Source organism: Gorilla gorilla, chromosome 19, assembly GCF_029281585.2.
Source record: "Gorilla gorilla gorilla isolate KB3781 chromosome 19, NHGRI_mGorGor1-v2.1_pri, whole genome shotgun sequence".
NCBI lineage: Eukaryota > Metazoa > Chordata > Mammalia > Primates > Hominidae > Gorilla > Gorilla gorilla.
In genome coordinates this window covers 41013622-41030903 of record NC_073243.2, presented here as the reverse complement: position 1 = coordinate 41030903, position 17282 = coordinate 41013622, and the positions used below count along the sequence as shown (strand labels likewise).

At 43.0% G+C, this 17282-nt stretch overlaps 1 protein-coding gene across 1 annotated transcript; it reads left to right on the top strand.

Moving 5' to 3' along the window:
• Positions 1–475: 475 nt before the first annotated feature.
• KGD4 (alpha-ketoglutarate dehydrogenase subunit 4) lies at positions 476–16006 on the top strand. The gene is made up of 4 exons (XM_031003458.3): positions 476–669; positions 12288–12351; positions 14151–14338; positions 15158–16006. Exons 1-4 carry the CDS (start codon positions 628–630, stop codon positions 15173–15175), a joined length of 312 nt encoding a protein of 103 aa, XP_030859318.1. The 5' UTR covers positions 476–627; the 3' UTR covers positions 15176–16006.
• Positions 16007–17282: the final 1276 nt, after the last annotated feature.

Sequence of the window (17282 nt, the reverse complement as noted above, 5' to 3'; positions counted from 1 at the left end):
AATATTTCTGAATTTTTGAGTTATCTCAACTTGAAGCAAAGGCCCAGCAGTTCGATATCAGGAGTAATAAACGGTAAAGAAAACAGAAACAAATTACAATCAAGAAATGCCAATCAGCAAGAGAGTGTGACATGGCCCTTTTTAAGCCAGAGTAAACTCTTGTGAGCTTGCCACTAACTCCCGTTTTAACAAAATTATTCATTTTAGGAAACCGCAAGGTTTTTTTTTTGTTTTTCTTTAATTTTTTTAATCTTTGCAAGAGCTGTCAGATCAGAAGGTTGTATTATTTATTTGGTTCCAGATAAAATTTTGAACTATATCGAAATTATAAACTGGCTTTCTGGAAAGGAAATGGTCCTAGACAATTTATAGGCTAATGAGCAGAGATCCACCTTAACAAAATTTTGTCCCCAAAACGAAACAATAGAAAACACGTGGGTGAATCCTAGTAGGGAGAAGGGGTGGGCGGGGTCAGACACAGGGGGCGGAGCCAGCCCCACGGCGGAGGAGAGCCCAGTCCGGTCTCCGCCTCGGTGACGTCCCGGGAAGCACCGCCCACAGCTGCCCGGGACTCCAGTGATCGCCGCGGCTCGCTCGCGCCCCGGAAACTGCCCCTTCTCGGGGGTCATGATGGGCAGCAAGATGGCGTCTGCCAGTAGGGTCGTTCAGGTAAAGCAATTTGTCGCGTTTTCGCATCTTGGGCGGTAGGGACGGTGCTGACTATGGCGACGGCGTCGGGGAGTAAAGGCGGTGGCAGAGGCAGAGCGGTGACCGCGCCTCTGCGGAGGGCCAGTGACGGCGCCCGCGGGGGTGTGTGAGGATGGGACTTTGAGCCTGTTGGACCGGGCAGTGAGGTGGGTCCGGCGCCGAGGGTTCGAGCCTTGCGGCAACCGTGCAGCATCTTGGCAGGTAGGTCCTGTACCTACCTACTGCCGGGATCCCCCGCTCCTCCGCCAGGACCTTGTTAGTCTTAGGCTTGTGCGGGTGAGGCGACCCTGGCGGTAGCCTAGCCAATCGCCGTCTAGGATTGGCTGTGGTGCCCCCGATCAGCCAATCGGAAGGAAGGCGGTAGCGGGGCGTGGAAGGAAGCGAACCCTGGATCTGACCCAGTGTCCCTTCAAGGTCTCGGGAATGGTCGGGCAACTGGCCCCGCGTACTGCGTCCTCGCCGCAGCGGGTTCTCCCCAACCTCTCCAAGCGTCTGGCTACAGGCCAGATGAGGGAAATAGAAAAATGTTATTTAAGTTTAATTAGTATGTGTGTGTGTATATTAATGTGTGCGTGTGTGTGTGTATAAGCGTTGGTTTCACAAGCCTATTTTCCCCTGGTTTAGATAGACAGCTAAAGTAACTTTGTTAATCCACCTATCAGCTACTAACTCCTGATAGCCTTTTTATTTGTTTCTTCAGCTGTGGTTCTAACTTAGGTAAAATTATTATATAAGTGGAACACAACCTCCACTTTTGTGGTTGGTTTACATAGTCTTTGAACCCTGAAACTATATTATTTTATAATTGACTTTTGTCTTTGATATGAGAAGTACATTCCGCTTTATATAAGTACATCTCTTAAAAGACCTTTTTCTAAATTCCTGAAATTGTTGTCTGAATGATAATCCTAGATCCCAGTCTTTGGTCCCATTGCAATGAATGACCCTTACTTATTCAGTGGGTAGTTATTGAGCATCAACTAGTTAAAGATTCTGTAAGGACTGAGACTGACAAAGGTCTGTTATCCATAATATATAACCATATGTATCAATAATATATGACAATTTAAAAATGGGTAAAAGACTTGGCGTGTTGCACAAAAGATACCCAAATGAGCAATGAACATTTTAAAAGGTGCTCAATATCATTACTTGCCAGGAAAATAAAAATTAAAACCATGAGGTCCTACACGTCCACCAAAATGACTAAAATTTAGACATCAGTGGTGATGAGAATGTGAAGCGTCTGAAACCCTCAATATTGCTGGTGGGAATATAAAATGTTATAGCCACTTTGGAAAGCTGTCAGTCTCTAATAGTTAAGCATGTATCTACCGTATGACCCAGCAATTCTACTCATAGGTTTATTGCCCAAGAGAAGTGAATGCACATACTGTCTCTGTACCTAAATATTCACAGAAAAAAAAAGAGTTACTAGCAAAGAACTGGGGTCCAGAGCTGAGGGGTTCCAGCCTGGCAGCAGGAGTGTGGCATCTCAGCAGGCAGGTACTGTATATACTGCCCTGGGGTCCCTGGCTCTATTTCTGATAGCCCCCAAATCACAAACAATCTGTATGTCTGTCTTTTGCATAAACAAATTGTGGTAGTTTGTTAAAATAGTACAGTCCAAAGCAATACTAACAGCTGATGTGTGCAAACAAATGAAGAAACTGTGAGATATACAGTAAGGAATGGTCTGTGCCCTTCTAACATAGGAACAAAGACCTGTACTCACCTATTTAGAATTCAAATCAGGTTCGTGACTGCGCTCTAAAAAAAAAGAAAAAGAAAAAGAGAGAATACAACCAATATGCTAATATAATATCACTTGAGCCTAGGAGTCTGACGCTGCAGTGAACCACAGTCACCCCACTGCACCCCAGCCTGTGTAACAGAGCAAGACCTGGTCTCAAAAAATAAATAATAAAGTGTATGCTAATATTATGTAATAATTACATATAACATTAGCAAAATTTGTTGAGTATCTCTGTGACACGCCTATAAAGCTAGGACTACAGTGCCAGTTAGAGTTTAGGCCAGACTCACTGGTGTATGCCTGTAATCCCAACACTTTGGTAGTTTGAGGCAGGAGGATGGCTTGAGCCCAGGAGTTCAAGACCAGCCTGGGCAACATAGCAAGACCCCATCTCTATAAAAATTTTAAAAAATTAGCTGAGCATGGTGACGTGCACCTGTGGTCCCAGCTACTCAGGAGGTTGAGGTGGGAAGATTGAGCCCAGGTGATCAAGGCTACAGTGAGCCATAATCATGCCACTGCATTCCAGCCTGGACAGTAGAGCTAGACCCTGACTCAAAAAAAAACAAAAAACAAACATAGAGCTTAGAATTTGGTTGTTGATCCATATCTTGAAGGAAGAGAAGAGTGCCAAAAGACTGATTGGTACAAACTGATAGGAAGTCACAAAGTGTGGTCTCAGAACATTAAGTAAAGACAAAGCCAGCTGGGCACGGTGGCTCACACCTGTACTCCCAACACTTTGGGAAGCCAAGGTGGGAAGATTGCTTGAGCCAGGAGTTCAAGATTAGCCTAGGCGACATAGCAAGACCCCATCTCTATAAAAATTAGCCAGGCAGCCGCCCCGTCTGGGAAGTGAGGAGCACCTCTGCCTGGCCGCCCCGTCTGGGATGTGAGGAGCGCCTCTGCCCGGCCGCCACCCCGTCTGGGAAGTGAGGAGCGCCTCTGCCTGGCCTCAGTGCAATCTTCCAAGTGTGAAGTGACAGCCTTTCTGCAGGTGTACCCAACAGCTCCGAAGAGACAGCAACCATCCAGAACGGGCCATGATTACGATGGCGGTTTTGTCGAAAAGAAAAGGGGGAAATGTGGGGAAAAGAAAGAGAGATCAGATTGTTACTGTGTCTGTGTAGAAAGAAGTAGACATAGGAGACTCCATTTTGTTCTGTACTAAGAAAAATTCTTCTGCCTTGGGATGCTGTTAATCTATAACCTTACCCCCAACCCCATGCTCTCTGAAACATGTGCTGTGTCAACTCAGGGTTAAATGGATTAAGGGCGGTGCAAGATGTGCTTTGTTAAACAGATGCTTGAAGGCAGCATGCTCCTTAAGAGTCATCACTACTCCCTAATCTCAAGTACCCAGGGACACAAAGGCCTAGGGAAACCAGAGACCTTTTTGTTCACGTGTTTATCTGCTGACCTTCTCTCCACTATTATCCTATGACCCTGCCACATCCCCCTCTCCGAGAAACACCCAAGAATGATCAATAAATACTAAAAAAAAAAAAAAAAATTAGCCAGACAGGAGGGGTAGTGTGTGGGTGTGTACCTGTAGTCCTAGCTACTTAGGAGGCTGAGGTGGAAAGATCACTTGAGCCCAGGAGTTTGACGCGCAGTGAATCACGATCACTCCACTGCACCCCAGCCTGTGTAACAGAGCAAGACCTGGTCTCAAAAAATAAATAATAAAGTAAAACATTTTCAGACTGGCTAACAAATGAAAATCCAGTGCTATGCTATTTATAAGAGGCATAGCTAAAACTAAGATTTGGAAAGGTAAAAATAAAGAGAGAGTCAACTGATCTTTGACAAAACGAGCAAAGGGAATACAATGGAGAAAAGATAGTCTTTTCAACATGGTGCTGAAAAAATTGGATATCCATCTAGACACAGACCTCACGTTCTTCACAAAAATTAACTCAGAATGGATCCTAGACCTAAATGCAAAATGCAAAACTATAAAACCCTTAGAATATAACATAGGAGAAAATAAAAATAACCTTAGGTTTAGGAATGACTTTTTAGATATAACACCAAAGGCATGATCCATGAAAAATTAATTGATAAGCTGGACTTCATTAAAATAAAAAATTCTGCTCTGTGAGACACTGTCAAAAAAAAGGCAAGCCACATATTGGGAGAAAATACTTTCAAAAGACATATCTGATAAAAGACTATTATAGAAAACATAAGGCTGGGCATGGTGACTCATACCTGTAATCCCAGCACTTTGGGAGACCAAGGCGGGCAGATCACCTGAGGTCAGGAGTTCGAGACCAGCCTGGCCAACATGGCAAAACCCCATATCTATTAAAAGTACAAAAATTAGCTGGGCATGGTGGCAGGTGCCTATAATCCCAGCTACAGGAGGCGGAGGCAGGAGAATCACTTGAACCTGGGAGGCGGAGTTTGCAGTGAGCCCACTGCACTCCAGCCTGGGTGACAGAGCAAGACTCCGTCTCAAAAAAAAAAAAAAGAAAAGAAAAGAAAACAGAAGAACTCAACAATAAGAAAATAAATAAAAATAAATGACTGAATTTTAAAATGGGCAAAACAGCTGAACAGACACCTCATCAAAGAAAATACATTTTGGGAGGCCGAAGTAGGTGGATTGCTGGAGCCCAGGAGTTCAAGACCAGCCTGGCCAACATGGTGAAACCCTGTCTCTACAAAAAATACAAAAGTTAACTGGGTGTGGTGGTGCACCCCTCCTTTAGTCCCAGCTACTTGGGAGGCTGAAGTGGGAGGATCGCTTTAAGTGGGAGGATTGCTTGAGCCTGGGAGGTTGAGTTTGCAGTGAGCTGAGATCACACCACTGTACTCCAGTCTGGGCAACAGAGTGTAACCCTGTCTCAAAAAAAAAAAAAAGAAAAAGAAAAAAGAAAAATGATATATTTAGATGACACATAAAATAGGTGTCATGAGTGACAACTAGGTCTAATGAAAAGATACTCAGCCAGGCATGGTGGCTCATGCCTGTAATCCCAGCACTTTGGGAGGCCGAGGTAGACGGATCACCTGAGGTCAGGAGTTCGAGACCAGCCTGGCCAACGTGGCAAAACCCCATCTCTACTAAAAGTACAAAAATTAGCCAGGTGTGGTGGTGTGCACCTGTAATCCCAGCTACTTGGGAGGCTGAGGCAGGAGAACTGCTTGAACCTGGGAGGTGGAGGTTGCAGTGAGCCGAGATCATGCCATTGCACTCCAGCCTGGGCGACAGAATGAGACTCTGTCTCAAAAAAAAAAAAAAAAAATCTTAGATGGATAGTTTGACCTTTTCTAGAATGTCGTATGGTTGCAATCATACAGTGGGAGCCTTTTCAGATTGGCTTCTTAGTTATCCAGCTAATATACAGTTGGAGTTATTTGTTTGTCATATTTGTATTTAGAATCTAAAAAGACAATTGAGAAGGGGAAATTTTTGTTTTGTTTTCTTTGAGACAGGGTCTCACTTTGTCACACATACTGGAGTATAGTGGCATGATCATGGCTCACTGCAGCCTTGACCTCCCAAGGTTCAAGTGATCCTCCTGCCTCAGCCCCCCAAATAGCTGGGATTGAAGGTGTGCAGCACCAGTCGCAGCTAAGTTTTTGGTATTTTTTGTAGAGACAGAGTTTCGCCATGTTGCCCAGGCTGGTTTCAAACTCCTGAGCTCAAGAAATCCACCTGCCTCAGACTCCCAAATTGCTGAGATTACAGGTGTGAGTCACCACACCCAGTCAAGAAGGGGAAATGTGAGCATAAGCTAAATATCAGATGATAGTAGGAATTATTGTTAGTTAAGTGTGGCAAAAGTATTGGGGCTCACCTGAACAAAAACTAGGATGAACTAAGGTGTCTACCATGATTATATTTGGAATCTTGTTAGTTAATAAAGTGACTTTTTTTTTTTTTTTTTTTTTTGAGATAAGATCTTGCTGTTGTCCAGGCTGCACTGCAGTAGCATGATCTTGGCTGATTTACTGTAGCCTCAACCTCTCGGGCTCAAGTGATCTTCCCACCTAAGCGTTCCAAGTAGCTGGGACTACAGGCCCACGCCACCATGCCTGGCTAACTTTTTAAATTTTTAGTAGAGACAGGGTCTGACTATATTGCCCAGACTGGTCTTGAACTCCTGGGCTCAAGTGATCCTCCTGCCTCAGCCTCTCAAAGTGCTGGGATTACATGCATGAGCCACTGAGCCTGGCTTCACTGCTTTCAAATTGGAAAAAAAAAGTATTGGAGTTATGATTTAACAAAAATTCTGTTTGTCAGTAATGTGTGGAAGATATTAACAGATGAGATGGGATTAAATGTATGGGATTTGTTTAATCGGGGAAGGGATGATGAAATAAGATTGACTATATTATTGTTGAAGTTGTGTGATGAATATATCAGGGTTTATTTTATTTTATTTTATTTATTAATTTATTATTAATTTTTTTTTGAGATGGAGTCTCGCTCTGTCACCCAGGCTGGAGTGCAGTGGCGCCATCTCGGCTCACTGCAAGCTCCGCCTCCTGGGTTCACGCCATTCTCCTGCCTCAGCCTCCCAAGTAGCTGGGACTACAGGTGCCCGCCACCACACCCGGCTAATTTTTGTATTTTTAGTAGAGATGGGGTTTCACCATGTTAGCCAGGATGGTCTCAAACTCCTGACCTCATGATCCACCCACCTCGGCCTCCCAAAGTGCTGGGATTACAGGCGTGAGCCACTGCGCCCGGCCTATATCAGGGTTTATTTTATACCATTCTACTTTTTTGCATTTAAAACACTTTCTAGGGCTGGGTGCAATGGCTCATGCCTGTAATCCCTGTACTTTGGGCAGCCAAGGCAGGAGGATCGCTTAAGCCCAACAGTTCAAGACCCGCCTAAGGAACATAGGGAGATCCCATCTCCACAAAAAATTTTAAAAATTAGCCAGGCGTGGTGGTGCACACTTGTAGTCCCAGTTACTTTGGAGGCTAAGGTGGGAGGATCCCTTGAGCCTGGGAGGTTGAGGCTGTAATGAGCTGTGATCATACCACTGCACTAGGTGACAAGAGCAAGACCCTATCTCAAAATAAAAATTTTTTTTGTTAAAAAGTAGGGATACCAAACAGTGGGAATTTAATTTATAAGACCATATTATTATTATTATTGGTTGTTTTTTGTCTTTGTTTTTGTTTTCAGATGGAGTCTTGCTCTGTCGCCCAGGCTGGAGTGCAGTGGTACAGTCTTGGCTCACTGCAACCTCCGCCTCCTGAGTTCAAGTGATTTCTCATGCCCCAGCCTCCTGAGTAGCTGGGATCACAGGCGTGTGCCACCACACGCAGCTAATTTTTGTATTTTTAGTAGAGACGGGGTTTCACCATGTTGACCAGGTTGGTCTTGAACTCCTGACCTCAAGTGATCTGTCCACTTCAGCCTTCCAAAGTGCTGGGATTACAGGTGTTAGACACCGTGCCCAGCCTATAAGGCCATATTAAATCATGTTTTTAAGTATATAAAAGCAATGTTGCAAATGATTCCTTCTCTGCAGTGTATGTACATTTGTATAAGTATATAATACATATTTACATGCCTATACAGTTAGACCTAACTTACGAATGGTTTATTCACTTATTTGGCAACTGTTACTTGGGCATTTACCATGTAACAGGAATGCTACTGCAGAAGTGCTTAGTTTTCCGTCTCTGACTGTCCAGGAGCTTAGTGCTCTCCTATAATCATTGGCTAACTTATCTGTCCTCTGAAAACATAAGGAGAGTTTTTAACTCAGACTTTGGAATTTGGGAAAGGTTCTTAGAGAAGAGTGACATTTGAGCTGTTGTAAAGGATAAGCAGTCAGAAGGATAGGCATGGAAGTGGAATGGGATGGGAGGGAGATTTCATGGCAGAGGACGTAAGCTGTAGATGGAATGAGGATAAATAGGATGAATTGGGGAAAGGAAAAATACTTCAGAATACTTGGAGCAATGGGTACATAAGAGAGTAGGGGAGAAAGGCTGGCAAAGTAGGGAGAGGCCAGATCACAATGGGTGTTGTGAGTGCCAAATAAGAGTTTGAACTTTATCCTGAAAGCTGTGGAACATTTTTCAAACTTCTTTTTTTTTTCTTTTAAGTTGTAGAGAGGGAGTCTCATCTTCTTGCTCAGGCTGGTCTCAAACTCCTGGGCTCAAGCCATCTTCCCAAAGTGCTGGGATTACAGGCATGAGCCACTGACCTCAGCCAGTTTTCAAACTTCTAAATAGGGGAGTGATGATAGGATAGATAGAACATTCTCTTAAGAAGCTTGGCTATGAAAGTGAAGAAACAGTTAATAGAGAAGTTTTTTTTTTTGAGACAGAGCCTCTCTCTGTCACTCAGGCTGGAGTGCAGTGGCTCGATCTCGGACTTCCACTCCAGGGTTCAAGCAATTTTCTGCCTTAGCCTCCTGAGTAGCTGGGATTACAGGCACCCACCACCACGCCCGGCTAATTTTTTAATTTTTTTAGTAGAGACGGGGTTTCACCGTCTTGGCCAGGCTGGTCTTGAATTCGTGACCTCATGATCCACCCGCCTTGGCCTCCCAAAGTGCTGGGATGACAGGCGTGAGCCATGGTGCACAGCTTTTTTTTTTTTTTTGAGACAAAGTCTTGCTCTTTCAACTAGGCTGGAGTGCAGTGGCACGATCTCGGCTCACTGCAACCTCTGCCTCCCAGGTTCAAGCGATTCTCCTGCCTCAGCCTCCCGAGTACCTGGGACTACAGGTGTGTGCCACCACGCCTGGCTACTTTTTTTGTATTTTTAGTAGAGATGGGGTTTCTCCGTGTTAGCCAGAATGGTCTCGATCTCCTGACCTCATGATCCACCCACCTCGGCCTCTCAAAGTGCTGGCATTACAGGTGTGAGCCACCATGCCCAGCCGAGAAGTTTTTTAGCATGGAAGACTTGAGCATGATTTTATGGTGAGGGAGAGAACACATTCCAGCATTTTCTCACAGCCACAGAATTACAGTGGTGAATTTTTAGGCCAATCCCATACCTATTTGCTTCTGTGCCCATATAAAATGCATAATATGTACTACAAATATATAAATATATTGCAGATAAACACACCTCAGTCTCATTCGTTACATAGCAATTTATAGATTAGTTGAAAATAGTACTTTGTTCATTAGATTCTTAGCATTGTATATTCAGAAGATTTCATATTGACAGGTCCATTTAAGGTCCTCTATACCACTATCTGGAATTTTACGGACAAAAATGTTAATACTTTTCAAACATCTGTTCTAAAAATAGTATTCCAAAAATATGTATTCCAGGCCAGGCATGGTGGCTCACGCCTGTAATCCCAGCACTTTGGGAGGCCGTTCGAAACCAGCCTGGCCAACATGGTGAAACCCTGTCTCTACTAAAAATATAAAAATTAGCTGGGCGTGGTGGCGGGCACCTGTAATCCCAGCTACTCGGGAGGCGGAGGCAGGAGAATCACTTGAACCCTTGAGGCGGAGGTTGCAGTGAGCTGTGATTGCGGCACTGTACTCCAGTCTGAGTGACACAGCAAGACTCTGTCTCAAAAAAAAAAAAAAAAGTATTCCTATGGGTATAGGAAAAAGACTAAAATAAAGTGCTATCAAATGTTTTAATTTGGGCCGGGCATGGTGGCCCATGCCTGTAATCCCAGCACTTTGGGAAGCCGAAGCAGGTGGATCATTTGAGGTCAGGAGTTCAAGACCAGCCTGGGTAAAATGGGGAAACTCCATATCTACTAAAAATACAACAATTAGCGGGGTGTGGTGGCGCAGGCCTGTAATCCTGGCTACTCAGGAGGCTGAGGCAGGAGAATTGCTTGAACCTGGGAGGCGGAGGTTGCAGTGAACAGAGATTACGCCACTACATTCCAGCCTGGGTGACAGAGGGAGACTCCATCTCAAAAAAAAAAAAAGTCTTTTATTTGTTTTACGTGGGTCTTGGGATTATAGTGTTTTCTTCTTTGTGCTTTTCTGTGTTCTTCCAAATGTTTTACACAGAATTTGTGTTACTTTTGTAGTCAAAAAAAGTATTCTTTAATTTTCTAATTTTCAAAATGATTGTTTTTTCTTCCCTGTTAGGTATTAATATAGTAGGGAAATAACACTCAAAACAAGTCAGGAGGCCAGGTGCAGTGGTTCATGCCTGAAATCCTAGCACTTTGGGAGGCTAAGGCAAGAAGATTGCTTGTACCTAGGAGCAGGAGGTGGAGGTTGCGGTAAGGCCACATCATGCCAGTGCACTCCATCCTGGGCAACAAGCCAGACGCTGTCTCTACAAAAAATTTAAAAAGTCAGTAAATTTCCACCGGGTGCGGTGGCTCACACCTGTAATCCCAGCACTTTAGGAGGCCAAGGTGGGCGGATCATGAGGTCAGGAGATTGAGACCATCTTGGCTAACACGGTGAAACCCCATCTCTACTAAAAGTGAAAAAAACTAGCCAGGCGTGGTGGCACGTGCCTATAGTCCCAGCTACTCGGGAGGCTGGGGCAGGAGAATCGCTTGAACCCAGGAGGTGGAGGTTCCAGTGAGCTGAGATCGTGCCGCTGCACTCCAGCCTGGGCGACAGAGTGAGACTCCGTCTGAAAAAAGAAAAAAAAAAAAGGCAGTACATTTCCAATGTTTTTTCTTTGAGATGGGGTCTCACTCTGTTGCCCAGGCTGGAGTGCAGTGGCAAGATCTGAGCTCACTGCAACCTCTGCCTCCTTGGTTCAAGTGATCCTCCCACCTCAGCCTCCCAAGTAGCTGGAACTACAGGCACATAGCACCACATTTTTTTTTTTTTTTTTTGAGATGGAGTCTCGCTCTGTGGTCAGACTGAAGTATGGTGGCACTATCTCTGCTCACTGCAACCTCTGCCACCTGCGTTCAAGTGATTCTCCTGCCTCAGCCTCCTGAGTAGCTGGGATTACAGGTGCGCACTACCACCATGCCCTGCTAACTTTTGTATTTTTACTAGATACGAGGTTTCACCCTGTTGGTCAGGCTGCTCTCAAACTCCTGACCTCGTGATCCACCTGCCTCGGCCTTCCAAAGTGCTGGGATTACAGGCGTGAGCCACCATGCCCAGCCACCTTTTTTTTTTTTTTTTTTTTTTTAAGATGGAGTCTCACTCTGTAGCCCAGGCTAGAGTGCAGTGGCACAATCTCAGCTCACTGCAACCTCTGCCTCCGGAGTCCCAGTTCAAGCAGTTCTCCTGCTTCAGCCTCCCAAGTAGCTAGGATTACAGGCACGCACCACCATGCCCAGCTAATTTTTGTATTTTTAGTAGAGATAGGGTTTCACCATGTTGGCCAGGCTGGTCTTGAACTCCTGACCTCGTGATCTGCCCGCCTCGGCCTCCCAAAGTGTTGGGATTATAGGCGTGAGCCATCACACTGGGCCTTGTTTTTCTTTTTGTTTTTGTTTTAATTTTTGGTAGAGACGGGGTTTCACCATGTTGCCCAGGCTGGTCTCAAACTCCTGCACTCACGCAATCTGCCCGCCTGGGCCTCCCAAAATGTTGGGATTACAGGCATAAGCCACTGCGCCCAGCCAGCTTTCATTCTTACCAATCTATAAGTCATGCAACATAAACTCTACATCATCTCCTCCATTGGGTTGCTTTGAAGTGAAGTACACCTTCGATAGTACAATGAAAGTCTTGTGATATATAAAGTACAAAGTTGTGTTTACCAGGTAGACAAGTTAATAATTCATAGACCAGCTTTCCTGGTTGGGGAAGAGTATAATTTAAAGTTGCTGTAAAATAGTAATTTTAACAAAAGTATCTACTTATGAGGTTTAGTAGATCATTTCTTTTAGTTAATGAGATTGTTTTTCATGCATATTACTTTTCATTTAGGTAGTCAAACCACACACTCCATTAATAAGGTTTCCTGACAGAAGAGACAATCCTAAACCCAATGGTGAGTTGTATTTTATTTAAATTTCTTTTAAAATTGTGTACATGAATATTTATAAATGAGTATTTTATTATAGGCAATATTTCTCATTTTAAAATCAGTTAAGACTATTGTAGCTTAGATCAAAATAGTGCCTTATGTAGCATGCAAGTAGAAATTAACTTATGGCTGGGCGCGGTGGCTCACGCCTGTCATCCCAGCACTTTGGGAGGCCGAGGCAGGCGGATCACCTGAGGTCAGGAGTTCAAGACCAGCCTGGCCAACATGGTGAAACCCTGTCTCTACTAAAAAATACAAAAAATTAGCCAGGCGTGGTGGTGGGCTCCTATAGTCCCAGCTACTCGGGAGGCTGAGGCAGGAGATTTGCTTGAACCCAGGAGGTGGAGGTTACAGTGAGCCAAGATCATGCCACTGCACTCCAGCCTGGGTGACAGGGCAAGACTTTGTCTCAAAAAAAAAAAAATGTATTACCTCTATTTTATTTTATTTTTTGAGACAGGGTCTTGCTCTGTCGCCCAGGCTGGAGTGCAGTGGTGCTATCTTGGCACACTGCAGTCTCCCCCTCCCGGGTTAAAGCAATTCTCATGCTTCAGCGTCCTTAGTAGCTGGGATTACAGGCATACACCAGCACGCCTGGCTAATTTTTGTATTTTTAATAGAGACAGGGTTTCACCATGTTGCTAGGCTGGTCTCGACTCCTGATCTCAGGTGATCTGCCTGCCTCCGCCTCCCAAAGTGCTGGGATTACAGGCGTGAGCCACTCACCTGGCCTTTATTACCCCTATTTTAAAAGGTAGTGACTCAACAGAAGATGTCTCTGAATTTCTAGTGAGTTTATATGGGCAAAATTTTGTCCTACCTTTATTCTCTCCTATCCTTTAGAAGATTCTCCCATGCTTACATTTGCAGAGACTGGGAAAATAATAACCATTCCTGTTTCTCTCCTCACCAACCATCTTTTCTTTCATTCATTAATTTATCTATTCATCTAGTCAGTAAATATTTTTTGGATTGCCTTAATCCTTAGCATTTATTCAAAATTAATGGGAAAAGATTCTGAAAGGGTTCTGTTTTTCTCTGATTCCCGCCCTTCTTTAAAAAAACCAGATCCTCTGTGCCTCTCTTGATCTTTAATTCAGGCAATTTTAACACATTTTATAGGTATATTTTTAACTTATTGTAACTATTGAAGAATTAAGATGTTTAAACAAGTGTAAAGATATTGAGAAAACGACCCTCATTTACATTTACTGACTTTCTTATTCCTTATTGTAAGATATTACCTGTAAACTCCACCATGTGTTGGCCTATGAGGGGTTATGTGACATAAGCTTAAGTAGTGTAGGTTCCCCTAAAGGGTTGAATTCCACTAACTAGAAATTTCATTATTTTACATTTTTGTAATTCATTTACTTAAGACTGCCCCTTAGCTGGGTGCAGTGGCACATGCCTATAATCCTGACTACTCACAGGCTGAGGTGGGATGGCTGGCAGGATGTTTGCTTGAGCCCAGGAGTTCAAGATCAGCCTGGGCAACAAAGCAAGACCCCATCTGTAAACAATAAATATATAAAAATTTTAAAGCTACCTCCTTATTTGTTTTTAAAAACCTTTATGAAATTATATATAGCCAACTGAATTACTCTACAATATTTACCTTTTGGAATTATAATACTTCAAGAGTTATTTGAAGAATGACTTCATTTCAAGAATGACTTGATTATTTGATAGTATTTTAAGACTCAGTATTTTGACATCTGAACAATTTCTCTAATAAGGTCTTTTTTTTTTTTTAATTTCAGTATCAGAAGCTTTGAGATCAGCAGGGCTACCATCTCACTCTTCTGTAATTTCACAACATTCTAAAGGAAGTAAATCACCAGATTTGCTGATGTATCAGGGTCCACCAGACACTGCAGAAATAATAAAAACACTACCTCAGAAATACAGAAGGAAACTTGTGTCTCAAGAAGAAATGGAATTTATCCAAGTATGTCGTTGCTCTTTATCCCAAGACTGCGCAAAACACCATAACATTTGGGCTTTGGGGATTTCATTTGCTAATTTACATGCTATTCCTATTGTCTTGTCAGAGTGTGGTCAGAGCTAAGACAGGATGGTCAGGTAGGCCAAGACTATGAGAAAGAAACCATAGTCAAATCCCTCTGTAAATATGCATGATATATCAATATCAATAGATATAATCACATAAAAAACAGCTCTTTGGGGTCCTGAATAATTTTTCAGAGCGTAAAGATCTTCTGATACCAAGAAATTTAACGACAGGTCAACCTTGAGTCCCTTCCAGGTCTGAAATTATGTTTATAAGAATTGATAAGAGGGCTGGGCATGGTGGCTCACGCCTGTAATCCCAGCACTTTGGGAGGCCAAGGCAGGTGGGTCACCTGAGGTCAGGACTTGGAAACCAGCCTGGCCAATGTGGTGAAACCTCGTCTCTACTAAAAATACAAAAATTAGCTGGGTGTGGTGGCGGGTACCTGTAATCCCAGCTACTCGGGAGGCTGAGGCAGGAGAATCTCTTGAACCCGGGAGGCGGAGGTTGCAGTGAGCCAAGGTCACGCCGCTGCACTCTAGCTTGGGCAAGAGTGAAACTCCGGAAACTCCATCTCAAAAAAAAAAAAAAAAAAAGAATTGATATGAGTACCCAAAAGTTTTGACTAATTCAAAACTATTTTTTAAAAACCAAAGATTACTTACTGAAGATTGTATAAATTTGTAAAATTGCCATCAAAACATTTCCTGGGTCAATTTAACATCTAATCTTACTGCTTTATTTTTTCCTTTTCAGCGTGGAGGTCCTGAATAACCATGGTGGCTGCTGTTTGTCATCAGACAATAGAATTGTCTTTACAATAAGGGACTTCCAAAATGACAGATGAGAAACTGTATATTAAACACCTTTAATAAATATTATGAAAAAAATGAAATATAGAACATTTAGATGGACACTTGTATTTCCTAATTTATGTATCTTGGTCAGCTTCTCCACAAGCTTACCTAATTGTTTATATACTTTATACTTATTAAAGTATACATTTTTAAATGTTAGCCTATTAATTTACTCTTGATTATCAAACATTACCAGTGTTGAACTATTAAAAGCACACAATGTATAGTAAACTATCATAGGATTCCCATAATTTCACTTTACTTTCTGTTTAGGCATGGAAAAATTTATCAGTCAGAATTGCTGTTTTAGGGACATGATTTTCCTGAAATTGGGTGAGGATCAGTGAAATAATTACTCTATTACTTGTTCTTAATTCTCTGTTCTCTAATGTTTTTTCATTCACAAGTTTACTGGAGTATAACTGGCTTAGTAAGTATATCCTACTCTGAATGATAAAAATATAGTCAAGCTAAAATAGGTGACTATACTATTAAGATAGAGGAGATCATACAAAAGATTCCAAAGAAAGTCAAAAAGTGTAAAATGGAAAATAAGAGATCAAAATGAATATAGCATAGGAATAAAGATTTCACTAGAAATTGCAATTTATTATGTTTTGGAGGTTGTAAGGAAGTCTTGTTTTTTGGTTTATTTTACTGTTTTGTGATCTTGTATGCAAATCCTGATAACCATTAACCTTCTCAAACTTAATGTCTGAAAGCCTCATAAAATCAACATAAATATTTACTTATTAAACAGTTTATGAAACTTTAATGGGGCCCCTCCTGTGCCAAGGGTACGTATATTGTGAAGTAAAGCCTCACAAAGCTAAATAAATTCTCTTCCATACCTTTAATGATTTCTAGAATATGCTTTAAAGAAGTCCTCCCTGAGAGTTAAGGGTAGGTCATGAGCAAGAAATAGAATTGGTTTCAAGTATGCTTCTGTATTTACTCAGTTGCCTGTGGGTTAATTTTTACTTATTTCTACTAATCCACAGAGTTGATCTACTTCTCTTATAAATTTTTTGCTGTGGCCTAGTGTAAATGTTGTTCAGCACAAATATGAGAGTTTGATGCTGGCAATAAGCTGTTCAGGTGACTCATTGAAAAACATGATTCAGGCCAGGTGCAGTGGCTCATGCTTTGTAATACCAGCACTTTGGGGAGCCAAGGCAGGTTGATCACCTGAGGTCAGGAGTTCAAGACCAGCCTGGCCGACAGGTGAAACCCCGCCTCTACTAAAAATACAAAAATTAGCCAGGCAATGTGACACACACCTGTAATCTCAGCTACAGGGAAGCTGAGGCCAGAGAATCACTTGAACCCAGGAGGCAGAGGTTGCAGTGAGCCAACATTGCGCCACTGCATTCTAGCCTGGTCAACGGAGCGAGACTCCATCCAAAAAAAAAAAGAAAAGAAAAACATAATTCATTTCTTTTTTTTATTATTTAAAAATGTATTGCCAGGCGCGGTGGCTCACGCCTGTAATCCCAGCACTTTGGGAGGCCAAGGCAGGTGGACCACCTGATGTCAGGAGTTCAAGACCAGCCTGGCCAACATGGTGAAACCCCATCTCTACTAAAAATACAAAAATTAGCTGGGCATGGTGGCAGGCGCCTGTAACCCCAGCTACTCAGGAGGCTGAGGCAGGAGAATTGCTTGAACCCAGGAAGTAGAGGTTGCAGTGAGTGGAGGTCACACCACTGCACTCCAGCCTAGGTGACAGAGCAAGACTGTCTAAAAAAAAAAAACAATTATTTGGGAAAATTACTTTAGCAAAAGAAAGCCCAGGGCCGGGCCGGGTGTGGTCACTCATGTCTGTAATCCCAGCACTTTGGGAGGCCGAGGCGGGCGGATCACCTGAGATCAGGAGTTCAAGACCAGCCTAGCCAACATGGTGAAACCCCATCTCTACTAAAAATACAAAAAATCAGCTGGGCGTGGTGGCGGGCACCTGTAATCCCAGCTACTCAGGAGGCTGAGGCAGGAGAATTGCTTGAACCTGGGAGCCAGAGGTTGCG